This window comes from Lepidothrix coronata, unplaced genomic scaffold, assembly GCF_001604755.1.
Source record: "Lepidothrix coronata isolate B3197 unplaced genomic scaffold, Lepidothrix_coronata-1.0 Scaffold168, whole genome shotgun sequence".
Lineage (NCBI taxonomy): Eukaryota > Metazoa > Chordata > Aves > Passeriformes > Pipridae > Lepidothrix > Lepidothrix coronata.
This window is the reverse complement of record NW_016690348.1, coordinates 2043728-2058424: the sequence shown is the minus strand read 5'-3', so window position 1 is coordinate 2058424 and position 14697 is coordinate 2043728. Positions and strand designations below refer to the sequence as shown.

Genomic DNA, 14697 nt, shown 5'->3' with positions numbered 1-14697 from the left:
GAGTTTAAAGGTTTGAAAAGTTTTGTTCTTTTCAAATTTGGAAGTAGTGGAATCCTTTCAAGTAGCATTGTATGAAGTTTCTGTTTGAGAATTAGTGGAATAATTGACTATATCCATTAAGAAGTTGGAAACTAGGTAAATTATGGACTTTTTTTAAATGGATCATTTATGCAACAGAAATGCATAGTTAACTCGCTTCAATTTTATACTAGTATTTAGGAAGTCTTGGTGTACTTCATCAGCTTCCTGACTTCAGCCACCCTTCTTCATTTTAGTTCTTAAATGTAGCAAACCAAGGAATGTTATGTGACAAGAGTTTCACATATATTGTTAGCCTTATACCAGAAGGTGTGAAATTTGACTACAGCAAAGTGATTTATCACTCTACCAAAAAAAATTAAATACTGGCAGATCAAGTGAAAAAGTACTTTGACTACTCAGTTCTATCTTTTCACTATCCTCTGGTGATTTAGAGTTGCTTCCCACAAAACACTGTTTAGAATTTCAAAGGCCTAACCTACAGGTTTTATTAAAGCTGTAGTAATCACCCATGATGCAGGTGAATATGGACTATGTTTGCTAAGCTATATGACCTTCCTTTTTTGTAAAAACTGACTAGGATACATCAGAATTTTTTTTTGAGAATAAGACTTTAATGCTTTATATAATTTTAATGGACAAAACTAATAGAATTTAAAACCAATTTTTTCCTATATTTAAATGAATTTGTAAAACGCTTTCTGAAAGAAAAATATCTGACTCCTCACTTGATTTTTAGCATTTGTTATTCTACTGATTAGAGTTCTACATAATTTACATTACTAAATGTTTAGGAATACATTCAGTGCAGGTAGCTGGGTGTGCAGCTGCAGTGGAGCTGCAGGTTGAGCTCTGGGGGGCAGGAGCCCAAGCCCGAGGCAAGAGCCTGTGACCTGACAACCTTCACATGACAAAGAGCACAGGGATCCGTGGCCCAGCCATGGACCCACACTCAGAGACAGCAGGAGCCAAGACCCCCAGACTTCCCCACACTTGGACTGTGAGCCCAGGGGTTCCTTTGTTCGGGATCCCCCCTTGGAGGCACAGGCTCTAGCTGTCAATCTTGTTATTTAGTTATTGCACCATGATTAAATTATTCTGAGGATCTGGACATCTGAGACTCTGCCATGGGAAACCTGGGGTGGAGTCAGTAGGGAAAGCTGGTCTGCCAGCTGTGTGAGTGTGGGGTGTGTGTAGGGGGTCAAACAGGGCAAATGTCGGTTCTCTGGAGCTCCCTGGATCTGGCTGCTGCAAAGGGGCTTCAGTCCCAGCACAGGTAGTGAGAGTGTGACTGCCAGAGTAGCACCTGGAGGGTCGGACAGGAAAGTTTCCTTAACATAAAGATGAGAATAGAATTAGACTCAGTTTCTGTTTTCCCAACATTTTAGGGTCATACCAAACCTGGTTGGAATAAAATACATTTTTTTTTTTTTTAAATCACTGTCATACCTTGTTATATAGCCCTCTGGTATAGGTGAAAAGAGCTGGGCAAAAATTATATATTTTTCCCTATATATCTTGAAATCTGTAATCAGAAACAGATTTGCAAAATTGCAAGTAAAAAATATGTGCACCTTGGGTGCATCAAAATTCAGTTGTCAGCAAATGTTTTGACGTGGAATATCTCTATGAACAGCCAGAGTTTTAAAATTTATATTGGATTTATTTTAATTATGTTGTTGCCTTTCATTCCCTTGTTTAAATGAACATTTGTTTGGTTTATTTTCCCAGTCTTTGTCACGTTTTTTATTTCAAAGAAAAGTCACTGTCAGATTAAAGCTAGGTTTTACTGGGAGAACTACCCTATGATTAACAAACAATAAAGAATGAAAAAAAGAGTTTTATAATCAAGATATTAAAATAGTAGTGTGCACAAAGTTTAAAAGTCAAAACTTTAATTCTATATGCACATTTTATACTACAGTAAATAAAGCCAGTTTTCTTGCTCTCTGGAACATCGCAGTATAAAATTAGTGTGATTACTGTTTCATTATCATCCTGACAGATGGCACATTTGATAGAGAAGCTAATTATGAGATGTGGAAATTTTTCTGAGAATATTTATTGTAATTTCACTTATAAAGCAATTGTCAAATATTGGTGTATAGAGAACATGAGTACCCACGAGGAAATAGAGTAGTTAGTGTCTTGTTTCTTGTGTGCTCATGTACTGTGAGGGAAAAAAAAGTATAAATAAAACATAATCCGAATAAGATATGGAGAAGACTGCATAATAACATATATTTCCTATTCTAGTGCCTTAGGGTTGTTCATTGCTTCTCATGAGATGAGATGAATGCATATATATCTAGAATATGGAGGGCAACATGATCAACCCAGCTGATGGTCCATTGCAGATTATAAATAATTTTCTAGCATTCAGTAACTATGAAAGATTACTTAACGATTATGGAATCTTGAAAAACGAGGTCTTTAGGAGACCTCAGGGTGCATATATTTCCTTACTTAAGGAAAGACTGACTATAGACATGAAACAACATACTCACACGTGCCATCATAAACTGTGGTGTCTTTAAAATCTACCCAGTTTTAGTGCCTTGCTATCCCTATCGTTAGGAAAGGAGAAGGAAATATTTTTCCAATACCCAGCTTCAGTCTTGATGCAGTTCAAGATTTATGTTCCTACTTCTGTCTGTTACATATGGGAAACGTATTAGTCCCTTCTATTGTGGGGCAAACTCTTATATATGTTTATAAACTGTTTATCATAGCCCTAATTAGTTAATAGATTTTATTTATTTATTTATTTATTTATTTGACTGAATATTAGAGTTAATGAGATTGCAAGTCATCTCTGGAGCAGGTTGCTTATTGTATTGTTCAGCTGAGTTTTGAGGTGTCCAAAGATGGATACTAATCAGTTTGTTTGACCATGCTCACTAGGGAAGGGGAAGACAGAGAGGAGCTGGGAAAAAGAACAAGTAGGTAGAGCAGTTATGGTAGGAAATTATTTTGAGTAGCAAGGATATGATCAAGCTGTGAACCATCCTAGAAGGACTTTCAGAAATTAAGTAACAGTTGAAATTCATGTTAAATGTGAATTTATAAGCAGGAGGAAAAGATTAGCAATCCAGCTTCATGCTTAAAATAATTGGCTCAGAACTGAGAAGTAAGATCCTGGTATTACAATAGTTCAATGAAAAAATCAGCTGAATACTCATTAATGGCCAAAAAAGGCAATCAGATATTAGAAATTCCAAAGAGCATAATAAAGAACAGAAGAGAGAATGTCTTTTTGCTATTGCATAAACATGTAATTTTTTTCCATACTTTGAATAGTATGTGGAATTGTGCTTACCTCATTTTAAAAAGAAACCATTACAACTGGAAAATATTGAGAAAAAAATCAGATGAGGATCAGGTTAACAATCAGATGAGGAACCACTTATTTGGAAGCTTGGACTTTTCAAGTTGGAAAAATGTTTGATGTAGAATCATAGAATTATGTAATCAGCCGGGTTGGAAAGGACCTCTGAGATCATCAAGTCCAACTTGATCCACCACCACTGTGGTTGCTTGACCATGGCACTAAGTGCCACATCCTGCCTCAGATGATGAGGATGGACTGCAGTTTCACTGACTGTTGTGATGCAGGAGCTTGGTGATATGAAATGGAACTCGTAGGAACCAGGCTGAGAACAAACACGAGAATTTGATTTTCCTGTAGCTGAGCTGTATCACTGCAGATTGAAGGAGGTTGCAAATCACAATATCACGTGAATTCAAGAGAAGGCTGGAGGCTGGGCAGAAAGAGGATGGAAGGAAGGTATATTCCCTTCATGTTTAAAAGCTATGTCTGGATCTAAAAATTTCTTGACCTGAAAATAATGGTGCTCATCCACCTTGAATCCTGGATAATTGAGAAGAAATCACAGGCAGCATAAGAAGTCCATTTCTGTACTCTAAGTCAAGATCTTTGCAAAACTAAGTTGCCAAACTCTAGTAAATGTAAAATTCTAGCAAGGATTTGTGTGTTCATCTATTGCGATGCCCTCCTCCCCACCACTTCAAATGCTTGTAATGGGGTCAGATTTAGGAGAGATTTTTTCCCCTTAAGAAGAAGAGAGTCCAATTCCATATCCTAGGGCAACACTGTTCAAGCTCCAGCTTGCAAGCAGAAATACTCTTCTATTTCTTAACTAAAAGACTGTAAGATTGTTTTTCAAATGGGCCACAACTATGTTTCCTGCACTTGTTTTTAGAAATAACTGAAAATATTTAGTGACATTAGCAGTCCACTGAAGCTGTACCTTTTGGACAAAGTTCTGCAAAAAATAGAACTGTGTGGAGTGAGACCAGTCATTTCAGTGAGACCATTCCCCTTGTGAAATGTTGGTGGGCGCCAACAAATTTACCAAACCCATCTTTGTTAGAGCATTGTCAACTCTGCCTGTAGTTCCTTATTTTGTAGAGAAAAATGCAGCCAGTGTAGATGGCAATTTCTGGTGAACTTTACTTTTTTTCTGAGTTTATTCCAGAAAACTTGAAAGAAATTCAGTCCTGTAGAGAATCAGTTTGTAGCCAATGTTCAAACACTGATTAAGATGTTTTTTTTGTTTACATCCTGTGCTTTGTGATAGAGTAAGATATGTAAGTAGGATGTCTATCAAAGCATGAAGGCAGCTGTGGATTTTTACTTTGTGCATTTCTTTGCAACACTGATCTATAATCAGCACATGTCAGTCTCACAATAATCAGGCCTGTAAAGAGCATCAGCTTCATATTCTTGCTTGTTTTACCATAAAAACCAGGAATTCTGAGTTTCTTTGTTTGATAGATATGTGTTGGGGTTTTTTTTTAAAGTAATATGTGTTTCTTGATGGAAATGATATATTATCAAATAAAACTTTTCCATGTTATTGCAGAAGAATGTATTTTCAAAACAATTCCATATCACTTTGCATTTAAGTTAGTCATTCATGTACAAGGACCTACTTGAATGTTTATTGCAGCTGTGAGTAAAATACAGGCAAAATATGTATGCTTTTATGAGAAAACAGTTTCTTCTTGTAGTCTACAGGTGTAATAACAAAGCTGATTAATTATCTAGGACTGATTGGTTTCAGTGTCGTGTAACATCAGTTTTATTTTATCAGTTTATTCTTAGTACCGAATATAGTTGAATATAATAGACTATATAGAGGTTAGGTAGATGTTGAATCAGTAGGTAACAAACTAAATCTACTGTGTCATTTTCCGTATAGGTCTATGTAAATTTTCATTTATATAGTTAGTGTATTGATGGCTCTATGCTTCATAATGTAAAATATATTGAAGTGGGTCTATTGTAGAATATGACCTCAATACAAATTTATGCATAGTGTATAAATAACTACAATTCTTAATTATGGAATATATAAGGAACCCTAACACAACCAACCAAAAAGCCACAACCTAACCCAACCAACCAACCAACCAACCAAAAACCACCTACCAAAAGTAAATGGACTAGAACAAATTAAATTCCTAAGCACAGAAATGTCAGAGCTGCTAGATGAGAAAAATTGCATTTTAAACAGTTACTAAATTTAAACCATTGAAATTTTTTGGATTGCTGGTTGACAAACTAGTTCTCAAGGAAGTTATGTAGGTTTTGTTTTCTTTTATTTTGCTTTTGGTTATCTTTGACAATTGATTGCATATAGCAACTAACGGTTCACTGCTGTTCATTGCATAAGTCTCAACATCCTAGTGATCATGCATATTCAAGGTATATTCAAGTAAACAGATGTAATACTGTATAAGAAAAGTGATGATCAAGGTTGAATGGCTCTGGAACCATCTGTATTTAAAAACTAAGGGAAGAAGCAAATGAGGAAAAAAGAATTTTAGAATACCAGAATTTGTGTGAGAGAAGACTCAAGAAAACCAAATACTGCTGAGACATGCTCTGCATTTTCATGATAGCAAAACAACTCCATAAAACTCATTTCTATTAGGAACTACAGGCCAGAAAAACAATTTCAGACCTCAGGTGGAATGATCTTTCTTCAGGAAAAACACTAAAATACTGAGTCATCTTAACAACGAGTAGTTGTCTTATTTGCAGGTTGCATAGATTCCACTAATTCTTTATGCTTGGTCCACTTGCACTTGAATGATATACTCTTTAAAAATCTGCTGCAAAATATTCTGAAATACACTATTATTGACACTTTTTAGAAGCTCTATTGAAGTTTTTCATCCTATGTAGCAAACATATAGCATGTTAAATGCTGTAGCACAAACTGGAAATTTAGGGGAATAACATAAAACATTGATGTTGAATGCTGCATACAGTTCTTACTTAAGATATTTTCAGGGCTTGTATTTTGGGATTACTGCATTTAATGATTTAATTTCATTATGCTAGAAACCCTTGCTCTTTTATACATTGTGGATTTCAAAGGAAAATAATTCATTTATTTGAGTAATTCTCGTTTAAAGTAAGTTTTTATGTATGTTTATAGAATCATTGAATAGGTTGGGTTGGAAGGGATCCTGAAGATCATCTAGTTCCATCCCTCTGCCATGGGCCTAATAGACCAGGCTTCTGAGGGCCCCATCCAACCTGACCGTGAACACTTCAAAGGATGGGGCATCCATAGTTTCTCTGGGCAACCTTTTCCATTGTATATCTAATCTAAACTTGTCTTCTTTCAGTTTGAAGCCATTGCCCCTTGTACTATCTCTACATGCCCTTGTAAAAAGTCTGAAGGCATAATTTTATATTTTAGAAAACTATGATTACAATAGAGATTATGTATATGTCTCTGTGGAATGATGAGTACTTTAATTTGGTAGGGAGAATAAATACAATTTGAGCTATATAGAAGTAATGTAATGTAATCTGCTGATAAGTGCAATTTAGGTGACATATCTCAGTTTTATCCTAAATCTCAGTGTTTATAAATTAATGTTTCAGTATTTTATTATTTTTTAATCTCTGAAATATGTATGTTCAAAGACTGACACAGGAACCAGTTGATGAAAAATGTTTTAAATATCTTTATTTCTATCTTACATATGTTCTGATTTTTTTCGCAAAAAATAGATATGATTCTGATGTGAATATTTAAAAATTCATGAACAAAGGGATGCAATAATGGGTGCTTAATTGTATTGTTAGTATTTTGCAACTTATTACTCTGAAGATTAAAAAGCAGAAATGTTTTTACTAATGAACTTGAAAGCTGAAAATTTCAAAGAGCATTTTAGAGAAATGGAAGTAGAAGCAGCAGGGGAAAAGAAAATTAATTTTCTAAGCATTAATTATCTAATTCTGTCTACCTCCTACTTGACTAAACATCTTAGAATTGTTTGCAAACATTTCTTGGATTCCTATTCTGTACTGTAAAAATGCTATTGTTATACAAAGCTAGGTAAGAAAGACATGTAAGAAAAACTATAACTGTTGATTAATCTCAATTATAATTGTTGTTCATTTTAGTAGTAGTAAGTAGGCAGTGAAGGGTCACCTAAAAGAACACACTTGCAAAATCACACAAATGAGAAACATGCTTTGGAATTCCCTTTTAAAGGGTGTGTCACTTAGTTCCTTTGGTGAAAATGACTTTGTCACTCCCAGCTTTTATTTCAAGTGCCCAAGCTGTGCTACTGTCATAGTATTGCAGTTTCATAAGGGGACTGCAAATAGCAGTGCTGCTTTTAGAACATAATTATTCAAGTGATCTCAGAGTTCAGTACAGGCGGCTCTTGTGTATCTGCTTTGATAATAATAATTGACACCAGTATAACACTATAGCTGGAGAGGGCACAGACATATCATATCGCTTTTGTTTACCGGCTTCCACCCCCTGAAAAACTTCTAAGGTAGTGTCTTTTGGTGAACAGTTACATGCCTGCATAAAAATAAGTGTCCTACATGCTAGTCTCCAAGTGGTCTTTTTCTTAGTTAGTGGACAAGTTTTGGGAAATATTTTTTTTTAAATTCTGTATATACCTTTGGCGCAGTCAAACACTGAAAATAATCTGTTTTGGCTTGCTTATATCAGATTTAGTGTCACATATTAAGAAGTGAAAAAGGACTTGGCACTTTATGACTACTTGTGTGTTTGGCATTGTACCATGCAACGATTTGTAAAAGAGCTTTTAGAATAATCAGGACAACTAAGCAATAGGGCTGTTTCATGCCACTTATTCTTGGAATATATCTTTTGAGGACCACATTCTTGTGACTTATTTGAACTGACACTTGAAAAATGCCTCTTAGATCTTTGGTTGTAGTCAGAGGTTTCTGAGTACTTTTTTACACGAGACTTTAACAGGGGAATTGTGTTGATAGCTTAAATGTGTTGATGTGCTAAAATAATAATTTGTTTATATTTAGTTTATATTTGTTTTTATTTAGTTTCTGGTTTTGTTCTGTTTAGTTTCTGTTAGTTTTTGTTTGCAAAATCACAGGAAAAGTTTTTTTACTGTAAGCATTAAACATATTTTGCTCAGTAAAACTGAGCAACAGTATACTTACAGTTTGTTTTATGCATATAAAGCAACAGAAGGACACAATACATGAAAAAGCCTTGGAGACAGTATGTGTAGCTTTGTCATTTTCATATGGTCATATCTATATATCTATATAGAAACATCTGCTTACATATACATCAAAAGAATCTCTGTATATGCACATGGTATCAGTTATAGGACTATAATGTGTTAATTTTCAATGGATTCCATGTTACAGAATTTGGTAGCTTTATAGTCTGTATGTAACTTCCAAATATTTACTTTTTTTTCCTTTTACTTTGTATTCTGACAGGATGATGAAGTAGTACTTCAGTGTGTTGCCAGTATTCACAAAGAACAAAGGAAGTTTTGCTTGGCAGCTGAGGGACTTGGGAATCGCCTGTGTTTTTTGGAACCAACATCAGAAGCTAAAGTAAGAAGTTGATACTCTCAACTGGTGTAACTGATAAGTGAATGTTAACCTACTTATCCACAAACATGTTTAATTATGGTTTCTTGTGTGTGGTGCTAGATGCACCTTATGTATGCTTTTCTTTCTGTGACTTCAACATGAGATTTCTTAGAGATTCCAAATATACTTGTGGCACACCTGTGAACAGTCAAAAACTGCCATTCTTTAACTATCCAAGAGAAGAATATTAAGAATAAATCAAACAGAAAAGGACCTCCTCCTTCTCTTTTGTTCTCTCTGCAACTTTTTCTTTTTCTTGAATTGTCTTCATTTCTTTTCTCTTCTTTCTAATAATTTATTTTTTCTTCTGGATATTTAGTGGAGGTTTTTGTATCTTTTTTTATGGAAATGCTGCTATGTGGTCTTACTTTTAGTCTGGATATTATGACCATGTTATACTCACAGTATTTATTTATGCAGTATGAGAATTTCTTGTTCATCTCTAAGGTGAAAAATTACGCAGCTTCTAAATTTACTTTTTTTTGCGTTCCAAGAATTCAGGCAGATAATTTCTCTCTCATGTACTTTACGAATCACCAGTAATCTTTGTGTATGCTTGAGTAAAACCAGTTATTTTTCACATATGTATGTTCAATTATTGTCCTAAAATCTTCAACAGTGATTGGGAACTTTTTATTAATTGATAACTCAATTGCAATGTGGTCTGTCTCTTACTGGTGATGACCACCTCAATCTGTAAGACAACATGTTGCTTATCCTATTATAAGAAAAGGAGGAATGGTATGCCTTACTGTAGGATGCCATAGATCTGATTTACTTTTTGTAATTGTCTTAGTAGCAGATAATACTACAACAGCTTCTGAAGTTTGATTAAAAATAAGAGATTGAGAAAACTTGTATGTAACTGCTTTAAAAAAAGCTTAACAGGGAGCTTTCTGAACTGCTGGTCTTGACTGAGAACAGGAAGAATTTTGGGAAAAGGCACGTTTCTGTTTGAAAAATAAGAAGTGTTGAAGGTTTACGTGGATGATTAGAGATTATGATACATATCAACACCCTTGACAATGATACTTTCATTTACATTTGGAGAAAATTTTTTTTAAGAAATGAGAAAGCCAAAATGGTACGCATCTAGTGGACAAAAAAATCGTTGTTTAATAGATGTGTTCCAAATAAGATCCTACAGGGTTCTGTTCTTACTGCTAAGTTGTTGGATATTTTTGTCAATTAAGACAGTGTTTAAATTGACATATGCAATTTTTCAAGATGATAAAAACTTGGGAGAACTGGGAGTTGATGATGCCACACAGAGAAAGATCTACAGTCTTGTATATTAATAGAAACTAGAGGTACATTTTGTGCTACCAAAGTCTAATAACTGAGTGTGTAAATATGCTTACAAAATGGGAAACTATTTTCATCCCCTTTACAGATGTTAGACAGTTGTAAGTTTCCTGTGTTGATGTGCTGAAGGGATCTAACATTTTTTTTAGCAGTATATTAAAAAAAAACTTGGTAAGAGAAGGGAATTTATATTTCTCTGGCTTTTTCCACTGCAGACCAGAAGCTGTGGGGAAACATTTGGTTAGTGAGCAGATCACCTGCAAAAATTTAATGTTATAATAGTGCCTGAAGGAATCTAGAAGACTAAATTCAGAACAATTAGATATATTGAATGTTGTGACTGTGTTGATAGAAAAATGTTAACTACATGATAGACGTGTCTGAGCATAATCTCAGAAATAAACATTTTCTTCTAAAAAGAGCAGCTGCCAGGGTGGAATTGTCAATTGTTTCTTCAGATTTGCTTTGAAAAATTGTGTAGGTTTCCTACATAACATTTGTCTTTTTGTTTATCTTCCTGTATGTCTGGACAAGACTTCACAGAGGTGTTATGGAAAAATTACCAAAAATTCTCATTGACTTTGAAGAATTATTTATTCCAAATTCCTGCTTTCTTTTCTGATATATCTTATTTTATATCTTAATCTGCACTGCAAATTCACTTACAGTAAAACTTGCTCAGTATATCATTAAATGCCTGTAAAATAAAATACTTCATTCTCCACCTGATTTTTTTTCCTTTATTATTGATTCTTGAAAATTATTTTGTCTTACTTCTGTATACTAAGTCCAACTTTCTGTAGCCAGAAGTATTCATGCAGTATTTATGTCTATTCCTGCTTTAAAGTGGGTTTTTTAAAACCTTGACTTAGTATCTGAACAGATTTTGTTTTCTCATTTTAGCATAAAGATTCCTGACATTAATGTTTTCACATCTTATAACTGTAGCTCTGTCCTCTAAGTATTCTTTTTTTCTCTGAACATCCCCTATCAGCACTTTTTTTGGGGGGGATTACTAAACAACCTTGCTCAAAGTGGGGGAAAAAAGCATAGATTAGCAGATGGTCAAGGTTTTATTAAACCATTTCTAAGTGTGTAATTATTAAGAATGTAAAATTGTCTGCCACAGAGGGTTTGTTGAATATAAAACTTATGAAACAGTATCTATTGCAAAAAGAACAGAAAATTAATGAACCTTGACAAACTCAATATTTAATTGCTTTTTTTAAAGGAGACAATCTAGATTAATTAAGGAGGTCAGTTGCTACTTGGGTCATGTACCATCCACCTAAATTACCTTTCACTATATTTCTCAGGTCAATGGAATTTTAAAAAAGAATTTGTTGCCATTCAACCACAGAAATGGAGTATGTGACAGCATGTATGTGTTAGCTTATTGTGCAACACAGCAAGTTTTAAAGAGGGATTAGTCTGGATCTGTCTTCTTTGTACTTTTCTGCCAAATATTTATATACCCTTGCTACTTTTTTTCTTGTCCACCTCTTTCCTTGGACATATCAGTGCCAAGAAATTGAAAAAAAATATAGTCTGCCATTTATGAAGTGATTGTAATTTTCATTTTCAAAACCACATGACATATAGATTCAACAATTGAGATCTCCTAAAATAGTCCATATTATTATGTCATAAGATTCTAAATCTTAGCCATCTTACTACTAGAAATATGTTCTATCAACCTTATACATCAAATAAGATCATATACCTTCTGTTTTGTCAGTAGCATTAGAGAACAAATACAATGTTCAGGGCGTAATTCTGAAAGACAGGAAAGCAATAATACGTAGAGAAAGAGTTTTTGATGATGAACCTGAAGATGTTTCACTTTACTGTGAAGAATACTGCTCAAGGAAAAGTTGAATTGCTGTGTTGTCAAGCTTTGAAGATTTGTAGTTTTCATACAGGGAAATAGCATGTATCTCAAAACCAAATGACTAAACATTAAGTATGGATTTAAAAATTAAAATACACGTGTCTTCAAACACACTTCTCATCCTGTTTCACCTGCTCTGCTGATCTATTCTTGCACTGTTTTATTTTTACAGTATGTCCCTCCGGACCTTTGCATCTGTAATTTTGTCCTTGAACAGTCCCTATCTGTCAGAGCCCTTCAAGAAATGCTGGCCAGCACAGGAGATAATGCTAGTGAAGGTGTAAGTAAATTGACCTCAAAGAACATTAAGTTTCTGAATATGGATATTTCTCATTTCTTTCCTTGTCCAGGATTTTCTAGAAGAGGCTCCTCACGTCATAGCAGTTTTCTTGGTATATTATTGCTCCCCATTAATCATATTAATTTCTCTTTAGCATTGAAGAGCTGGTGCATCTGTCTTTTGAAATATTTACAATCCACAAAACCTGAAACATCAACAATTTGATTGCTTTGACCCTAACTCTCCAATTTCAGCTGAATCAAATTGAATAAAAATTTTATTTTCATACAAACAAAGCATGAAAAAACTCTATGGCTTTACTTATTTTATGAGACTAAATGACAACTGATTATTATGCGAATCATATTCAGAGCTAGATAGACTGTCAGTTTTCATTATTATTTTATGTAGAACCAGAAAACTCATATTTTCTTTGAGTTGTAATTTTTCTTTTATTGTAGTTACACACATATTAAGTAAATAGGATGAATGCCTGAGAAAGAAACCAAACGCAAAAATACAAGTATTACCTAAAGAAATTTTCTTAAAGATAATATTTCACTATAATATTTTTTTGGTCAAAAAAAATTTATGCTGAATTTGTTTCATGATAAGAGATTTTTTTATTTCTGTTCATTTTTCTCGAGTTTGTTACAGTGCATGTAGTTTTAGGATTTTCTTCCTTTCTTAGTACATTCCTAGAAATTAAAATGGAATAATATCTGGGAGGAGAACAGTGGTATGATTTAAGTAAAAATCCTAGAGGGGAGAATCAAAAGGGTGATTTATTTACTTGAGATTAATTTTTTCAATGTCATATCCATCTATACAGAAGTGATACATTCAAAATGCATATTATTTTTCTAAATATAAAAATGACTATAGAATTTTTTTTATATTTTTCTCTTGAATTCTGCAGTTTCTTCATTCTTGTGCAACAATTCAATGTTTTAAAAAATTTTTTGATTTTATTTATTTGTAAATCAGATGCATCAGAGCAGTACTTTAGCACTTGTCACCCAACAATGACTGACTGTGCAGTGATTGCTTATTGAAACTTTTAATAGACTATAAGCTCTATGATATAAGAAAAAAAATTGGGTTTGAAAACATTATTTTTCAAAAAAATAAAAGTAAAGGTGGTCAAATATTTAATTTGTCAAAGTTTTATATCATCCCCAAGAAACTAGTAGTAATGATGGAACTTCTTTTTTTTTCTTTTTAAATAAATTAATTGCTGTCATCATTTAAGGTGAGCTATGGTATCTCTTATTTCTGAAGGAATACATTACACTTTGCAATACAGTTTCTCAATTATATTAAGTTATAAATATATTTAGAATGCTTTTGTACTGAAACTCCTTATTATTTTATTCAGAAGAGTAAATACTAAATTACTCAAAACTAGAATTTGTTTTTTTCTGACTAACAAACCTGCAGTTTTTAAATTTTGAAATTTTAAAAACTGAAGAGAAGGTTGCTGTTTTGGAATGATTGAGGAGTGAAGTTCTATACTTTCACGCTTTCAGAATTTTTTAATGCCATCCTCAGGGCCTACTCTTCATTCTATTAAAGAATGTTCTCTTTTTTTCACTGTAAGCTTGTTTCTATTGTAATTTATGTGTGAAAATCATATAATTTAATTTAGAAGATATGTATATCTTCAAGATATGTAGCTCCAAGGTATGTAAACAATATTCATATAGAAATGTATGTATACATGCATAGATGCAGCATTCTTACTGTCCATTTTATGCTCTTTTAATCCTCTAAGTTAGGAACAGTTCAGCAGGTTAAAACATGAGTTGCATTTTGTATTATTATCAATGGATAATGGTCATAAATCTTTCAGAGTTCAGTTGAGGATAAACTGCAGAAAGTGTCTTAAAATATCTTAAGGTATTACATACATTGTGAACACTGGTTACATGGTGTACACAGTGGAATAAAGTTATTTCTAATGAGAAATTTCTTATGTGTTGACAAAATTGTTGCAGACTGTAAAACCTCCAGGCCCAGGAGCTGCTGGCTCACGGGATCGGCTATGAGTTTTACTTTAATATACAGATATACAGTTTTTTAATACCTTGAGACAGCATTAAGAGAATAAGCTATGGGCTTGTTCCCAAGGAATGTCTTTGATAATTCAGGGGAGTAGATAAGGGGACTTGGCCAAAATTCAAAAGGACACCACACAAACTAGACAAAAATGTTCCACTGCAGTACTGTTTCAACATATACTAT

General features: G+C 33.5%; 1 protein-coding gene across 2 annotated transcripts in view; it reads left to right on the top strand.

Annotated features, from left to right (window-relative positions):
- RYR3 (ryanodine receptor 3) overlaps window positions 1-14697 on the top strand; it is a 218916-nt gene that overhangs the window by 37493 nt on the left and 166726 nt on the right. For both annotated transcript variants that reach the window (XM_017829727.1, XM_017829728.1), the window contains exons 2-3: window positions 8819-8938; window positions 12346-12453. In XM_017829727.1, the coding sequence (XP_017685216.1) occupies window positions 8819-8938; window positions 12346-12453 (228 nt within the window). The remainder of the gene's footprint in view (window positions 1-8818; window positions 8939-12345; window positions 12454-14697) is intronic.